The following is a 12,617-nucleotide window of genomic DNA, read 5'->3' as shown; positions in this document are numbered from 1 at the left end:
GTGTATGACTGAGCACACTGAGCTCTGGTCCGACCATATAAGGTAAAGATAGAGACAACGTCCGATGTTCTCTGTCTGACCAGGCCAAACTGGTCATGTTGGGTCAGTCTGGTCAAAGGCCAAGAGCAACCACTAACTAAACACCTTAACCTGCTCTGATTGGCTGTCTGATATGTTCCCGCGGATTTAATTGCTTTACCACTTTATAATTGATGGACCTGTCACCAACAGACTCTGTAGTTTTGCTTCACAGATTATTCATAATCTTGGAGCTTTATGGCCCCCCGTGGCTTAGTCTAGATCATTAGTCTGCTAAACTATCCTGACAAGTTGCTGTTTTTCCAAAGGACCACCACTTCCTGTGAGGTGTGGTCTTGAGTTAAGATGTCAGGAGGATGTAGCAAACCATTTGTCAGCCCCTTCCGCAGACCATCATGTCTAGCGGCAGCGGCGGCGGGAGAGACACCCAAGTTAACTCACCCAGGGAAAGCCATCTTGGCGGGCGGCATCGCGGGCGGCCTGGAGATCTGCCTCACCTTCCCCACGGAGTACGTGAAGACCCAGCTGCAGCTGGACGGGAGGGCGCAGCCGCCGCGCTTCCAGGGGGTGGCCGACTGTGTCCGGCAGACCGTGAGGTCTCACGGCGTCAGAGGCCTGTACCGAGGCCTGAGCTCTCTGCTCTACGGATCCGTGCCCAAGTCGGCCGTCCGCTTCGGAGTGTTCGAGTTCCTCAGCAACCGTGCCCGGGACGAGAACGGGCGCCTGAGCGCCGCCAGGGGCCTGCTGTGCGGGCTGGGCGCTGGCGTGGCGGAGGCCGTGCTGGTGGTGTGCCCCATGGAGACCGTCAAGGTCAAGTTCATCCACGACCAGACGTCGGCCAAGCCCGCGTACCGGGGCTTCTTCCACGGAGTGCGAGAGATCGTCAGGAGCCAGGGCCTGAGGGGGACGTACCAGGGCCTGACGGCCACCGTCCTCAAGCAGGGCTCCAACCAGGCCATCCGTTTCTACACCATGACGTCGCTCCGGAACTGGTACAAAGGCGACGACCCCGACAGAGCCGCCGGCCCCCTGGTGACCGGAGCGTTTGGAGCCGTGGCCGGCGCCGCCAGCGTGTTTGGGAACACTCCGCTGGACGTGGTGAAGACCAGGATGCAAGGCCTGGAGGCTCACCAGTACCGGAGCACTCTGGACTGCGCTGTAAAGATCTGGAGGCACGAGGGCCCAGCGGCCTTCTACAAGGGAACGGTTCCTCGTCTGGGCCGGGTGTGTGCCGACGTGGCCGTGGTCTTCATCATCTACGATGAGGTGGTGAAGCTTCTGAACGCTGTGTGGAAGACATGACAGGGGTCTTCAACCTGTGGGTCCGGACCCCACATGATTTTATTTTATTTCCTTCTTTTGGGGGTAACAATTTAAGGACTTTTAACACCTAATACAAAAATCAACACCTAATACAAAAATCAAGTGAGCGGTGCTATTTATATGAGTTAATTGTTTCCTGTTGAGATTGGCACATTTCACCCAGGTTTTTTCATCTCACTCACGTCACTTTGTCTGCTGACCTCACTCAGCAATGAAATAAACTGAAAATAAACAAAAATTAAAATAAAATGTCACAGGAGGCAAGCAGTGATTACCCCATGATGTGCACTGCAATGTAGTTTCAAATGCACTACGTTGCAGGCGCTTTTTGAGAGTGAAAAAAATAAGACACGTGTGACATGTGATATCTGGGCAGCTTGCCCCAGGAAATGTGCCAATCTCAACAGGAAACTACGGTAGTTGTCCCCAGATCTTTTTTCTGCACGCTAATAGTTTTTTAGAGCTACAGATTACAAACTTCAGCTTGTTCAGCTTTACAGTGTGTGCTTGTATTTTTCTCTTTACAAATGTTGTACATGGAACTCCTTTAATTATCCATCCTTTAATTATCCATCCTACCACTGGGGATGTCAGCAGAGAGTATTCCTGGTATTGTCTTCATTAACACATCAGATGCCAATATTAAATCCATAGAATGTACCGGCTTTTCAATCTCTCCATTTGTGTGTGTACATGTCCATTTTACCACTGGTGATGTTTCGGATATAAAAGCATTCCTGGTAATGTCTTCATGTGGCTATTACAGAATTAGGAAATCCACAGTGTGTGATGAAAGTTAATACAAGGAACGCCATACATGAAGACAACTGACATAGTCTGACATCATAGAGTCTATCATTGAGCATGACCGACATTGGGACTCCATATATGGATGACTGACTCATAGAGACATTTCCAGACACTTATTGGGCCAGCCTTTACAGTGACTGGAAGGACAGCATCATGACATGTCCGCTCGCAGTGTGCAATATGCTGTGCAGAGACACATCATACCTCCTTTAGTTGTGATTTTGGGAGCTACTGGCACTGGAAAGTCTAAACTAGCCATTGAAATTGGCAAACAACTTCAAGGCGAAATAATCAGCGCCGATTCCATGCAGGTGTATCGAGGCTTGGACATTATCACCAACAAGGTGACATCAGAGGAGCTCGCCCAATGCAGACATCACATGATCAGCTTCGTGGACCCCCTGGTGAGCAGCTACACGGTGATCGACTTCAGGAACAAGGCGCTGGCACTAATCGATGACCTGCACAGCAGAGACAAGCTGCCAATCATCGTCGGAGGAACTAATTATTATATCGAGTCCCTGCTGTGGAAGGTATTGGTGGACGCGGAGCTGGGGAACGACGGAGCTGGGAAGTCGTCAAAGAAAGGACTGGGAAGCAGCTGGTCTCCCGACAGGAAGGTGGAGCTTGAAAAACTGGGCGGAGCCAAGCTGCACCAGAGGCTGACACGGGTGGATCCTGCCATGGCTGCCACGTTGCACCCCAACGACACGCGCAAGGTTGCCAGGAGCCTGCAGGTGCACGAGGAAACGGGCATGCCGCACAGCTATTGGCTGGAGCAGCAGAAGGCACAGGAGGGAGGCGGAGGGCTGGGGGGCCCACTGAGGTACCCAGACCCCTGTATCTTCTGGCTGCGTGCCCGCGCGGATGCCCTGGACAAGAGGTTGGATGCCCGCGTGGACGACATGCTGTCTGCAGGACTGATGGAGGAGCTCAGAGACTTTCACCTGCGCTTCAACAAACAGAAAGTCCAGGAACACAGTCAGGACTATCAGCACGGGATCTTCCAGTCCATAGGTTTTAAGGAGTTCCATGAGTACCTGACCGCTCCAGGGAGCGTCAGCCAGCAGGAGATGGACCTCCTCAGACACAGAGGTATCGTAGCGTTGAAGGTCGCCACGAGACGCTACGCCCGAAAACAGAACAAATGGGTCCGCAGCCGTTTCCTCGAACGGCCGGGAGGCAACGTTCCCGCGGTGTACGGTCTGGACGTGACAGACGCGTCGCGGTGGGAGGAGACGGCGCTGGCCCCCGCGCTGCAGATACTGGACTGTCTGAGAAAGGGGGAGCGGCCTGCTGTTGAGCCAATCAGAGCAGAGGGGGCGCAGCACAGCAACAAGCGAAGCCGCCACACCTGTGAGTTCTGTGACAAGGTCATCATGGGCGACGTGGAGTGGACAGCCCACCTGAAGTCCAAGAAGCACCACCACCAAGTGAAGAAGAAAAGGAAATCTGATGCAGCCCAGAGTTGATTTCCTCGACTTAAACTATGACTAAGAATGTTCGTCGACTACCTTTTTTCACTGACGAAAACTGAATAAAAACTAAGCTCTTATAACTAAATAAGACTAAATATACTGATAATTTTGTCAACAACTAAAAACTAGACTGAAATGTTAAGGAGATACTAGTGAAGAAGAGATCCAGTAGAACTAAAAGACATCATTTTATTTTATGCTTGGTTGCGCTCTGAAAATAGCAGATCTACAAACGCATTGCAGCACGCCCTGTTGTGAGCTTGTAGATTGGCTATTTTCAGCATGCAACCAAGTGTAAAATCAGCCATTACGACACCATCAAGGCTTGACAAAGGTTTGCTTTCGTCAATAAATCAACTGTAGATTTAGTCGACTAATGTGTATTTTGTGAGGCACTAAAATGTATTTTTAGTTGACTAAAACTAGACTAAAAGTAAAACATTTTAGATTGTTAATAATATATGACTGAAACTGAGGGCGGATTCACACTGCGGTCTCGAGACCGGTCTCGAGACTACTTGGCAGATGTTTAAACCGGTTTTGACAGTGTGAAGCGTGCGGTCTTCCTCAGAAACGGATAGCCTCGAAACCACCTCAAGAGGTAGTCTCGAGACTGCATTGTGCGACCTCGAGACCGGTGAGCCGCAGTGTGAAGCAACCGGCCTCAAAAACGGTATTGATGTTGAACGTGACCTCATATAATGTCGACGAGTCAGCCGTCGGCACAAATAAACACTGGGTAACAGTTGTAGACATGGCCATGGGATCAGCGACTTCATCTCACAGAGAGATTGCTTGCTTGTAGGACTGTCTTCTAAAATTCGTTTATATGTTTTATATCACCAGTTAGCCTACTACTGTGGTGCGCTGGACTGGTGTCATGTACTTCCAATTGGGAGAAGTAGCAATTGGCGAACAGTTATTTATTGTCTCGCACCAGCGCACTGAGGCAGGGGTGAAAGTGAGACGGGACGGCCAGAACCGGCGCTCCGTTAAAACATTCGGAACACGGGACTGTAATCTAGGCTGACCTAGGATCAGATTCAGGTCCGTTATTAGCCGCGAGGCAGCGACATGAAGTATGGCTGTAACTGTGAGATGATGGTTATGCTGCTCTGGGATCAGATTTACAGCGGGAGGGGGGGGGGGGGCTTGGTGCGTGCGTGCATGCATGTGTGTGCGCTGTCGCCCGTCGGGAAAGAAAAGCAGAAAGAGAAAGCACTAGCCTACAAGTTAAACCATGAACTGTTAAACCATGAAAACAAACCGAAAATGACTTACCGCTGTTGATAGAAAATAGCCTAAAAGTATTCCTTTATCCCTGACTTTTGTTTCGATGTTATAGATTCCTTGGCACTGCTTGTGCACTGCTGTGCCTGCTTGACGTGCCATTAATGTGAATATTAAGCCACAAGCGTTTCAGCCATGTTGATTATTAAATAATTAAAATAATAACGTGCGCTGCGCTGCATGTCTCGCTCATCATTCTGCACGTTTATGCGCCTGGAAAATAGCAGATCTACAAGCTCACAACGCGTCGCGGATGCAAGGTCAGTGTGAGCTTGTAGATCAGCGACACAGGTCAATTGATATGCAAATAGGCTTGTTTGTCTTGTCGAGGTGTGGGGGGTGCGAGACCCAAGACCACTGCAACAATGTTCCACACTGCGCTGTCGCGCGTCATTGAATTGTTACACCAACTTTCGTGCCTGAATTTATTGGCAACCACCATCAGCAATGTCGCATAGTTGATGACACTATGTGCATACCGCCACCTATAGGACCGGGCTGTATAGTGCTAGTGATCTCCAGGGAGGCCAGAAGGTCTGCCAATGTGAATGCTGGCCAGCGTGAACCAGCAACCGGTTTCAGAATCAGTTCTAATCAAACGGATTGCAGTGTGAATCCGCCCTAAATGTATTCAAAATACTAAAACTAAATCAAAATTTGCTGTCGAAATCAACAACCTCGCAAAACACCTGTGGTACTTTGAGATTTAGGGCGGATTCACACTGCGGTCTCGGGACCGGTCTTGAGGCTACTTGGCAGATGTTTAGACCGGTTTTGACAGTGTGAAGCCTGCGGTTTTCCTCAGAAATGGATAGCCTCGAAACCACCTCAAGAGGTAGTCTCGAGACTGCATTGTGCAACCTCGAGACCGGTGAGCTGCAGTGTGAAGCAACCGACCTCAAAAACGGTATTGATGTTGAACGTGACCTCATATAATGTCGACGAGTCAGGCGTCGGCACAAATAAACACTGGGTAATAACAGTTGTCGACATGGCCATGGGATCAGCGACTTCGTCTCACAGAGAGATTGCTTGCTTGTAGGGCTGTCTTCTAAAATTCTTTTTTTATATCACCAGTTAGCCTACTAATGCGGTGCGCTGGACTGGTGTCATGTACTTCCAATTGAGAGAAGTAGCAATTGGCGAACAGTTATTTATTGTCTCGCACCAGCGCACTGAGCGCAGGGGTGAAAGTGAGACGGAACGGCCAGAACCGGCGGTCCGTTAAAACATTCGGAACACGGGACTGTAATCATCATGTATATAACCCGAGAGGACCCAATAGGACCCGTACTGTGTGTGTGACGTGTGTGTACTTTTTGCTTTTTATGCAAACCGTAAAGCAAGCAATCAATCAATGCGTGTAGTTGTGTGCTGTCACTGCTGTGCTGTTTAGGATGACCTAGGATCAGATTCAGGTCCGTTATTAGCCGCGAGGCAGCGACATGTATGGCTTAACTGTGAGATGATAATGCTGCTCTAGGATCAGATTTACAGCGGGGGTTGGTGCGTGCGTGCATGCATGCGTGTGCGTGATGCGTAGCAGCTACTCCTGCTGTCGCCCGTCGGGAAAGAAAAGCAGAAAGAGAAAGCACTAGCCTACAAGTTAAACCATGAAAACAAACCGAAAATGACTTCCGCTGTTGATAGAAAATAGCCTAAGAGTATTCCTTTATCCCTGACTTTTGTTTCGATGTTATAGCACTGCTGTGCCTGCTTGACGTGCCATTAATGTGAATATTAAGCCACACTGTGGCTTGTGAAAGCGTTTCAATTGTAGGCTACGTTGATTATTAAATAATAAAAATAATAACGTGTGCTGCGCTGGACGTCTGAGGTCTGACACAGTTACTCGCTCATCATTCTGCACGTTTATTACTGGCTCATCATTCTGCATGTTTCTGCCCCTGGAAAATAGCAGATCTACAAGCTCACAAGCGTCGCGGATGCGAGGCATTGTGAGCTTGTAGATCAGCAAACGTCGCTCGACACCAACTATACAGGTCTATGGATATGCAAATAGTTTCTTTGTTAAACAGTTGTCGAGGTGTGAACTTCGGGGGGTGCGAGACCCCAGCTCAGAAAAGGTTTGGGTCGTCTGGGGCGCGCGAACCAAGACCGCAACACTGTTCCACACTGCGCTGTTACACGTCATTGAATTGTTACACCAACTTTCGTGCCTGAATTTATTGGCGACCACCATGTTGTCTAGTGCTCTTCTAAAGAGTAAACATGGCGTTTGTCGCCATCTTCTGGAATCATCCTGCAAAGGCATTATGTCCTGCAAGTCAAATGTATTCAAATATATATTTCCAATATTATGTATATAATAGACAGGTCTCTATAATTCAAATCAGGTTTGAAATTAATGTCAACATAACATAGGCATGATGTCAGGAAATCCACACCGTCTTCATTTACACAGTAATTGACAGTCACCAGTTACTGTTTCATATTTTACATTCACTAACTCGAACCCAGGGAGTGTGAGAACTACTGAGTTACAATAACTGATGAAGATCGAAACTCTGAAAGCAGCAATAAAAAGGAGGAGCTGATAACCAGTGTGTATTTTATGTTTTACTAGTCTAGTATGAGAGACTGACAAAAAGGTTTTGTCTTACACCAAAGGTATATGACAGTTGACAACCCTCAACCTGACAGTTACAGTAGGCTAACTCACATTAGATATCCAAATGAATTTGACGAACACAAAGCAAACACTTTATTGTATGGACAGTATTTTGTGCTACAGCATCTGTTATTCCAGTTAAGACAAAACATATTCCTCTGCGTGTTAATTAGGAGACGGAGACACTTGGTCATGTTGAAACACAAAGAATGACACTAAATGACAGTCAGGCATGATGATCATGGGGGCAGAAATGTACTGTGGCTTCTTTTAACTCATTCTGTGCCTATCCCGAACATGTTCGGGATATTTTCAGTCCAATACAATTTTTTTTTTATTAATTGACTTACCCTGAGCTGCTTGTATAGTCGTGGGTGGTCCTGGCTCGTCCTACGCTAGCCAGCTAGCCATTTTACATGGTCCGACGATATATTCCATTAACTCACTTAGCGCCGAGCGACTTTCGGGGCGACTAACTAATGATGGCGTTTAGTGCCGAGCGACTCGGAGCGACTTTTATATAAAAGCATTGTTTAAGCTTTTAATTTGGGTTGATAGACGGAGCGGAACGGTTAGCTTACCTTCGACTAGCATACAGATGAAAACCGTGAAAAAAAAGGATACGATTATGACGTCACCTTTAAGCCATAGCTTCCTGTTTACGTAGGCCTCTGTTAGCCGCTAGGCTCAATGCAAACCATCCGACCCTCACGTAGCTTCACTAGGTCGGATTTTGATTCGGAAACTTTCTGTGTGGCATCTATATACGTTCCGATGCCCATACCAATGGTGGTTTGAGACGATCAAGCACGAATTGAGCAGTATTGAGCTCAAATGGCGGCCCGCGGCCTGTCCATTGAATGTCAATGGAGAGCATGTCATTGTACCATCCTGTTATGTCATGAACCTTGTTTTTTATTCTGACTTAACATGGGACCATGGAAAGTCTATGAGCTATGGCTCACTCTAGTGGTCATCTTGTGGCATCCGCAGGCACGTGTACCTGTTTATGTAATGTGATTTTGGGGATTCAATATAGCTATTTCCTGGCGTTATAAGCGCAGATTCATATTGAAATCTGGCTCGCTCGGCGCTAAGTGAGTTAAAAATGGTTTAAAATACATTTTTGAGACCCCCAATGTTCACCAAATGTTCAGCGCCGCTTCCGGAACGTAGTCCAGTGTGCCTATCCCGAACATGTTCGGGACATTTAATTAAATGAATAAAATGATCCGAAGCCTTCTGAAGCCTGGGCCTAAATGTAAAATCCAGTGGTCCAAATCCTGGGGAAGCCATGCTGGCCGTGAGCCGCGAACGTAGCCGCGAATCGCCGCCGAATCCAATGAAAAACCACATCTTTGGAGGCCCATATCTCTGGATTGTGTTTTTAGGGATGCGCGCCGAGGTTTATTTACGGCGACATCGCCTAAAAATGATCTTTAAAATGACTAGATGGGAATAGCTATTCTGTTAGCATTAACATCCGGGACCTTTCCATGATGTGCACGAACGTGAGCACGCGCGTCACTGCAACGTGAGCCCCTGGATGCTGAAGCGCTCGCCTATGGGAGAAAGTCTGGCATTCCAACGGCGCCATCTAGGGGCTGGCACTGGAAGCGTTAAGAAGAGATCATCTTTAATCACCAATCCATCCCTGCCATTTAGTTTTAGTTTCAACTGGAAGAGGCATATTGATATTTTCTTTACTCAGAAAGCATCTGAAACACAACTGATGGAGTTTCAATTAACTTTATCAACACTAATAGTCCCCATCTGAAATTCACCAGATACACTTTTTAGATAGCCTGGTCTATAATGCCAACTTATACCGTAAAGTTATACATTCTGTTACATGGTCAATCTTTTTATCCCATCCCACTGAAGGGGGATCTGCTATTTGTTTGGGAAAAAATGTTCCCCCCGGGTCACAACGCATTGTGAGTTTGTAGATTGTTTATTTTTGGTGAAGAAATTTGGTGTCAAGTTAGGGGAAAAAATAGTGTATGAGTACAGTTTGCAACTCAGGTCCGTTGACTAATAGAGGGTTTATGTGGTTAAATATTTTACTGTACCTCCTCGAATTTGAAAACTAATAAAATAAAATACACCTAATTTGAGAAAACAACTACCGCTCAGACTAGATGTAAACATCTTAACCTTTTAACATGTCATAAAATGTAACATCAATAATGTGATCCGCGTGTTTAGGAGTGTCCATGTGGTTTAACCAAGATATAACCAGATCACTTAAAACAAGGACCTTGACTAGATCCACTATAAGGAACCATGATATTAAAAGCCTAGTGGCAGCACATTGCACACGACATGGTATCCACTTAACGGTAATTCAGTCAAAAGAGAAGCATTTTGACACATTGCACTCAAAAGTGCTAAATAAAGATTCAGATTTGCATTCTCTAGTCAATGCCCCCCCTTTGAATAGGCTGTATAGGATTTCAAGACACTGTGATCTTGCCGTTTTCACTGTTTATGCCATGCACCTCTTTATTCATGAGGCACCTTTAATAGGTTAGGTTACATATGTTTCCCTTTGTGTTATTATTTGACATCTATGATGGTTCAATACAAAAATCACTTGTGGTACTCCAGTGTGAAGACTTTATTTTCCTCAAAAACAGACCTCCAACAATTGCTGTATGCTACCACAAGATCAACAATAGGTTTAACAAGGGACAAAACTAATTAGACCACAGTATGAAAAGAAAAAGCTGCAATACAACCCTGTCCACAACCTCAACAAATGTCTTCAAATTGTTCCAGAGTTATACTGGACCCTTCCCATGTCCTCAAACTGACTGCAATCACCATGTCCTCGAACTGACAAGATATCACAGTTGTCTTTCCATTACGTTGATATCTTGATGAGAAATCTTCTATCCTGGTGAGAAAGGCTTAGACCTTGCATAGTTGTAATGTAAGATATGTGGAACAATGGAAATAGAAAGGTTCATGTACTGTACATGATGGGTACATGACGTGTGATCAGATCATTATAAAGGACATGACAGGATTTAAAGGAATGCATTGTCTCTACTTTCATGCAATGCCTCAACTTTAATCAGAGGTGTGCAAATATATAAGCTGGAGGTCTGAAATTTTTATTTTTTGGACACTTTCAAACACTTTCTCTCAAGGGTGAAAATCTTTTTCAACAAGCTTTACTGGTCCAGTACTGCCCTCCTTTGCTTTTGTAAAAAATAGATCCTTCTGAACAGATCGTGTTTGATCTTTTCCTTCACCATTTTTCATTGTAGTACCATTGACTTTATACCCTGTATATAAAATGACACAATACGACATAGATCTGTTTACATATGCTGTACTCCCTCCAACTGTATATAGTGTTAGTTTTCTGGGGCAACCTGCCAAGATCACACATGTCACCAGTGTTGGGTGTAATGCCGTTATAACTAACAGCGTTACGTAGTGTTAGGTAAGACATCATGCCTATATTAAACCTAATATATTAGGCCTAAAACGGTTCTGTTATACCACCGTGCATTAACCGTGTGAAATCTCTCTTGTGAAATGTCTCTATAGGAAATATTGATATTATATTACAGGTCGTTCTGACCCAGCAATTGGTTGAAATAGGCTCGCCAGCCGTGCTGAAATGTGCATGACTTACAGCAGATGACTGCCAGCGTTACTTCGTTGTTAAGTTTGGTGATAACGGAGTAACTTAACTTGCTGAAATGAGCATGACTGACAGCAGATGGTAATAGAAGATTTGAGAATGGATTAATTAATTGGAAATATCCAGTTGTGCAACTTGATCCGGTCATCAAATTATTGGTTGAGAACCACTGGTCTATATCAAGGCTATTTCTGCCGCCGCGCAGACCTGTTTTAACCCACCGAAAATGTCACATGCACACATGTGCGTGAGGCGTCCCCTCACTTCCAAATTTAGCACTACAACACTGTATTTAAGACCCATAATTACCTGTTCTTTCTGTTGCCACAAAGGAAAAATAATCTATCTGACACATTTGCGCTGTTTCCTGAATGAATGAGCTCTTCTCTCTCTGTCAGTGGAGCCTGCATGCATGCAGCATGGCCCCACTTTTTACACAGGTGACAGACCACCAATGTGTTGCAGTCTGTGGTGGTTGCGTAGTCATTCTACAGTTTACGACAGGTTACGAAATTTGGTGTAACACCAGGTTACCCGCGGTCATCTATTAGCGACATAAGGTCATGGTCAACTTCAGCACACTGAAGACCCATAGCTGGTGCAATAATTCAGCCCCTCTTTGACTACGGAGTCCACGTATGGTATCGTGACGCCCCACAAGCCCTGAAAACTAAACTCCAAACAGCCCAAAACAAACTAATTAGGGTCCTGCTTAACCTTCCCTATCAGACTCACCTCACCGCTACTCACCAGTTAAGAGTGGGGTGGCTCAGAGTAGATGACAGAGTACAGCAACTTGCAATGGGCCTGGTGTACAAGATACACTACACCACTAAGATACCCATGTACCTGTCAAAATACTTTATAAACGTTAAGGACGTCCACAATTACGACACCAGAGGCAGCGCCACAGATCACGTTCAACCCAGAGTCAAATCAAACAAGGGGTCAAACTCGTTCTTCTGCTATACCACCAAAATGTGGACCGCCTTACCGAAGGCCTTAAAGGAGTGTGGTTCCCTAGCATCCTTTAAAATCGCCATGAAAAAACACTTAAAGGCGGCAGCCGTTCGCAACTGGCAATAACAAACCTAGCCCAGCCTTACCCTCCCCTGACCCTTCTTTGTATTTACCTATTGTATATGTTTTTTTCTTTTTTTTTCCTGACCATATCTACTGCATAGTACTGTGTTCTATCCGTCTGTCATTCAACGTTATATGAGATACTTCAATGGTTTCCTGTGTAAATAAGCCAAGTGCTTTCCTAGGATCTCCTTTTAGTTGACCTTGTAGCAGTGAACTGTACCGTCATGAAACTGTACTTTTTTCTATGCAAATTTCTAATAAAGTCTTCAGTCAATCAATCAAAGGAGAACTTATTTGTGCA

The 12,617-nt window shown here is 45.9% G+C and overlaps 2 protein-coding genes across 2 annotated transcripts; both read left to right on the top strand.

Moving 5' to 3' along the window:
* Nucleotides 1–384: 384 nt before the first annotated feature.
* On the top strand, nucleotides 385–1,341 carry LOC308283260 (tricarboxylate transport protein B, mitochondrial-like; the record flags this gene model as incomplete). Its single annotated transcript, XM_080723650.1, has 1 exon — nucleotides 385–1,341. One exon carries the CDS (start codon nucleotides 385–387, stop codon nucleotides 1,339–1,341), a length of 957 nt encoding a protein of 318 aa, XP_080579776.1.
* A 989-nt stretch (nucleotides 1,342–2,330) lies between these two features.
* On the top strand, nucleotides 2,331–3,644 carry LOC308282700 (tRNA dimethylallyltransferase-like; the record flags this gene model as incomplete). Its single annotated transcript, XM_080723088.1, has 1 exon — nucleotides 2,331–3,644. The coding sequence occupies one exon, from the start codon at nucleotides 2,331–2,333 to the stop codon at nucleotides 3,642–3,644; it is 1,314 nt and encodes a 437-aa protein (XP_080579214.1).
* Nucleotides 3,645–12,617: the final 8,973 nt, after the last annotated feature.

The sequence above is a fragment of the Nannobrachium achirus genome (genome assembly GCF_963921795.1).
Source record: "Nannobrachium achirus genome assembly, chromosome: 4".
In the NCBI taxonomy this organism is placed as follows: Eukaryota; Metazoa; Chordata; class Actinopteri; order Myctophiformes; family Myctophidae; genus Nannobrachium; species Nannobrachium achirus.
The sequence above is the reverse complement of the archived record's forward strand: the minus strand, read 5'-3'. Positions and strand labels throughout refer to the sequence as shown.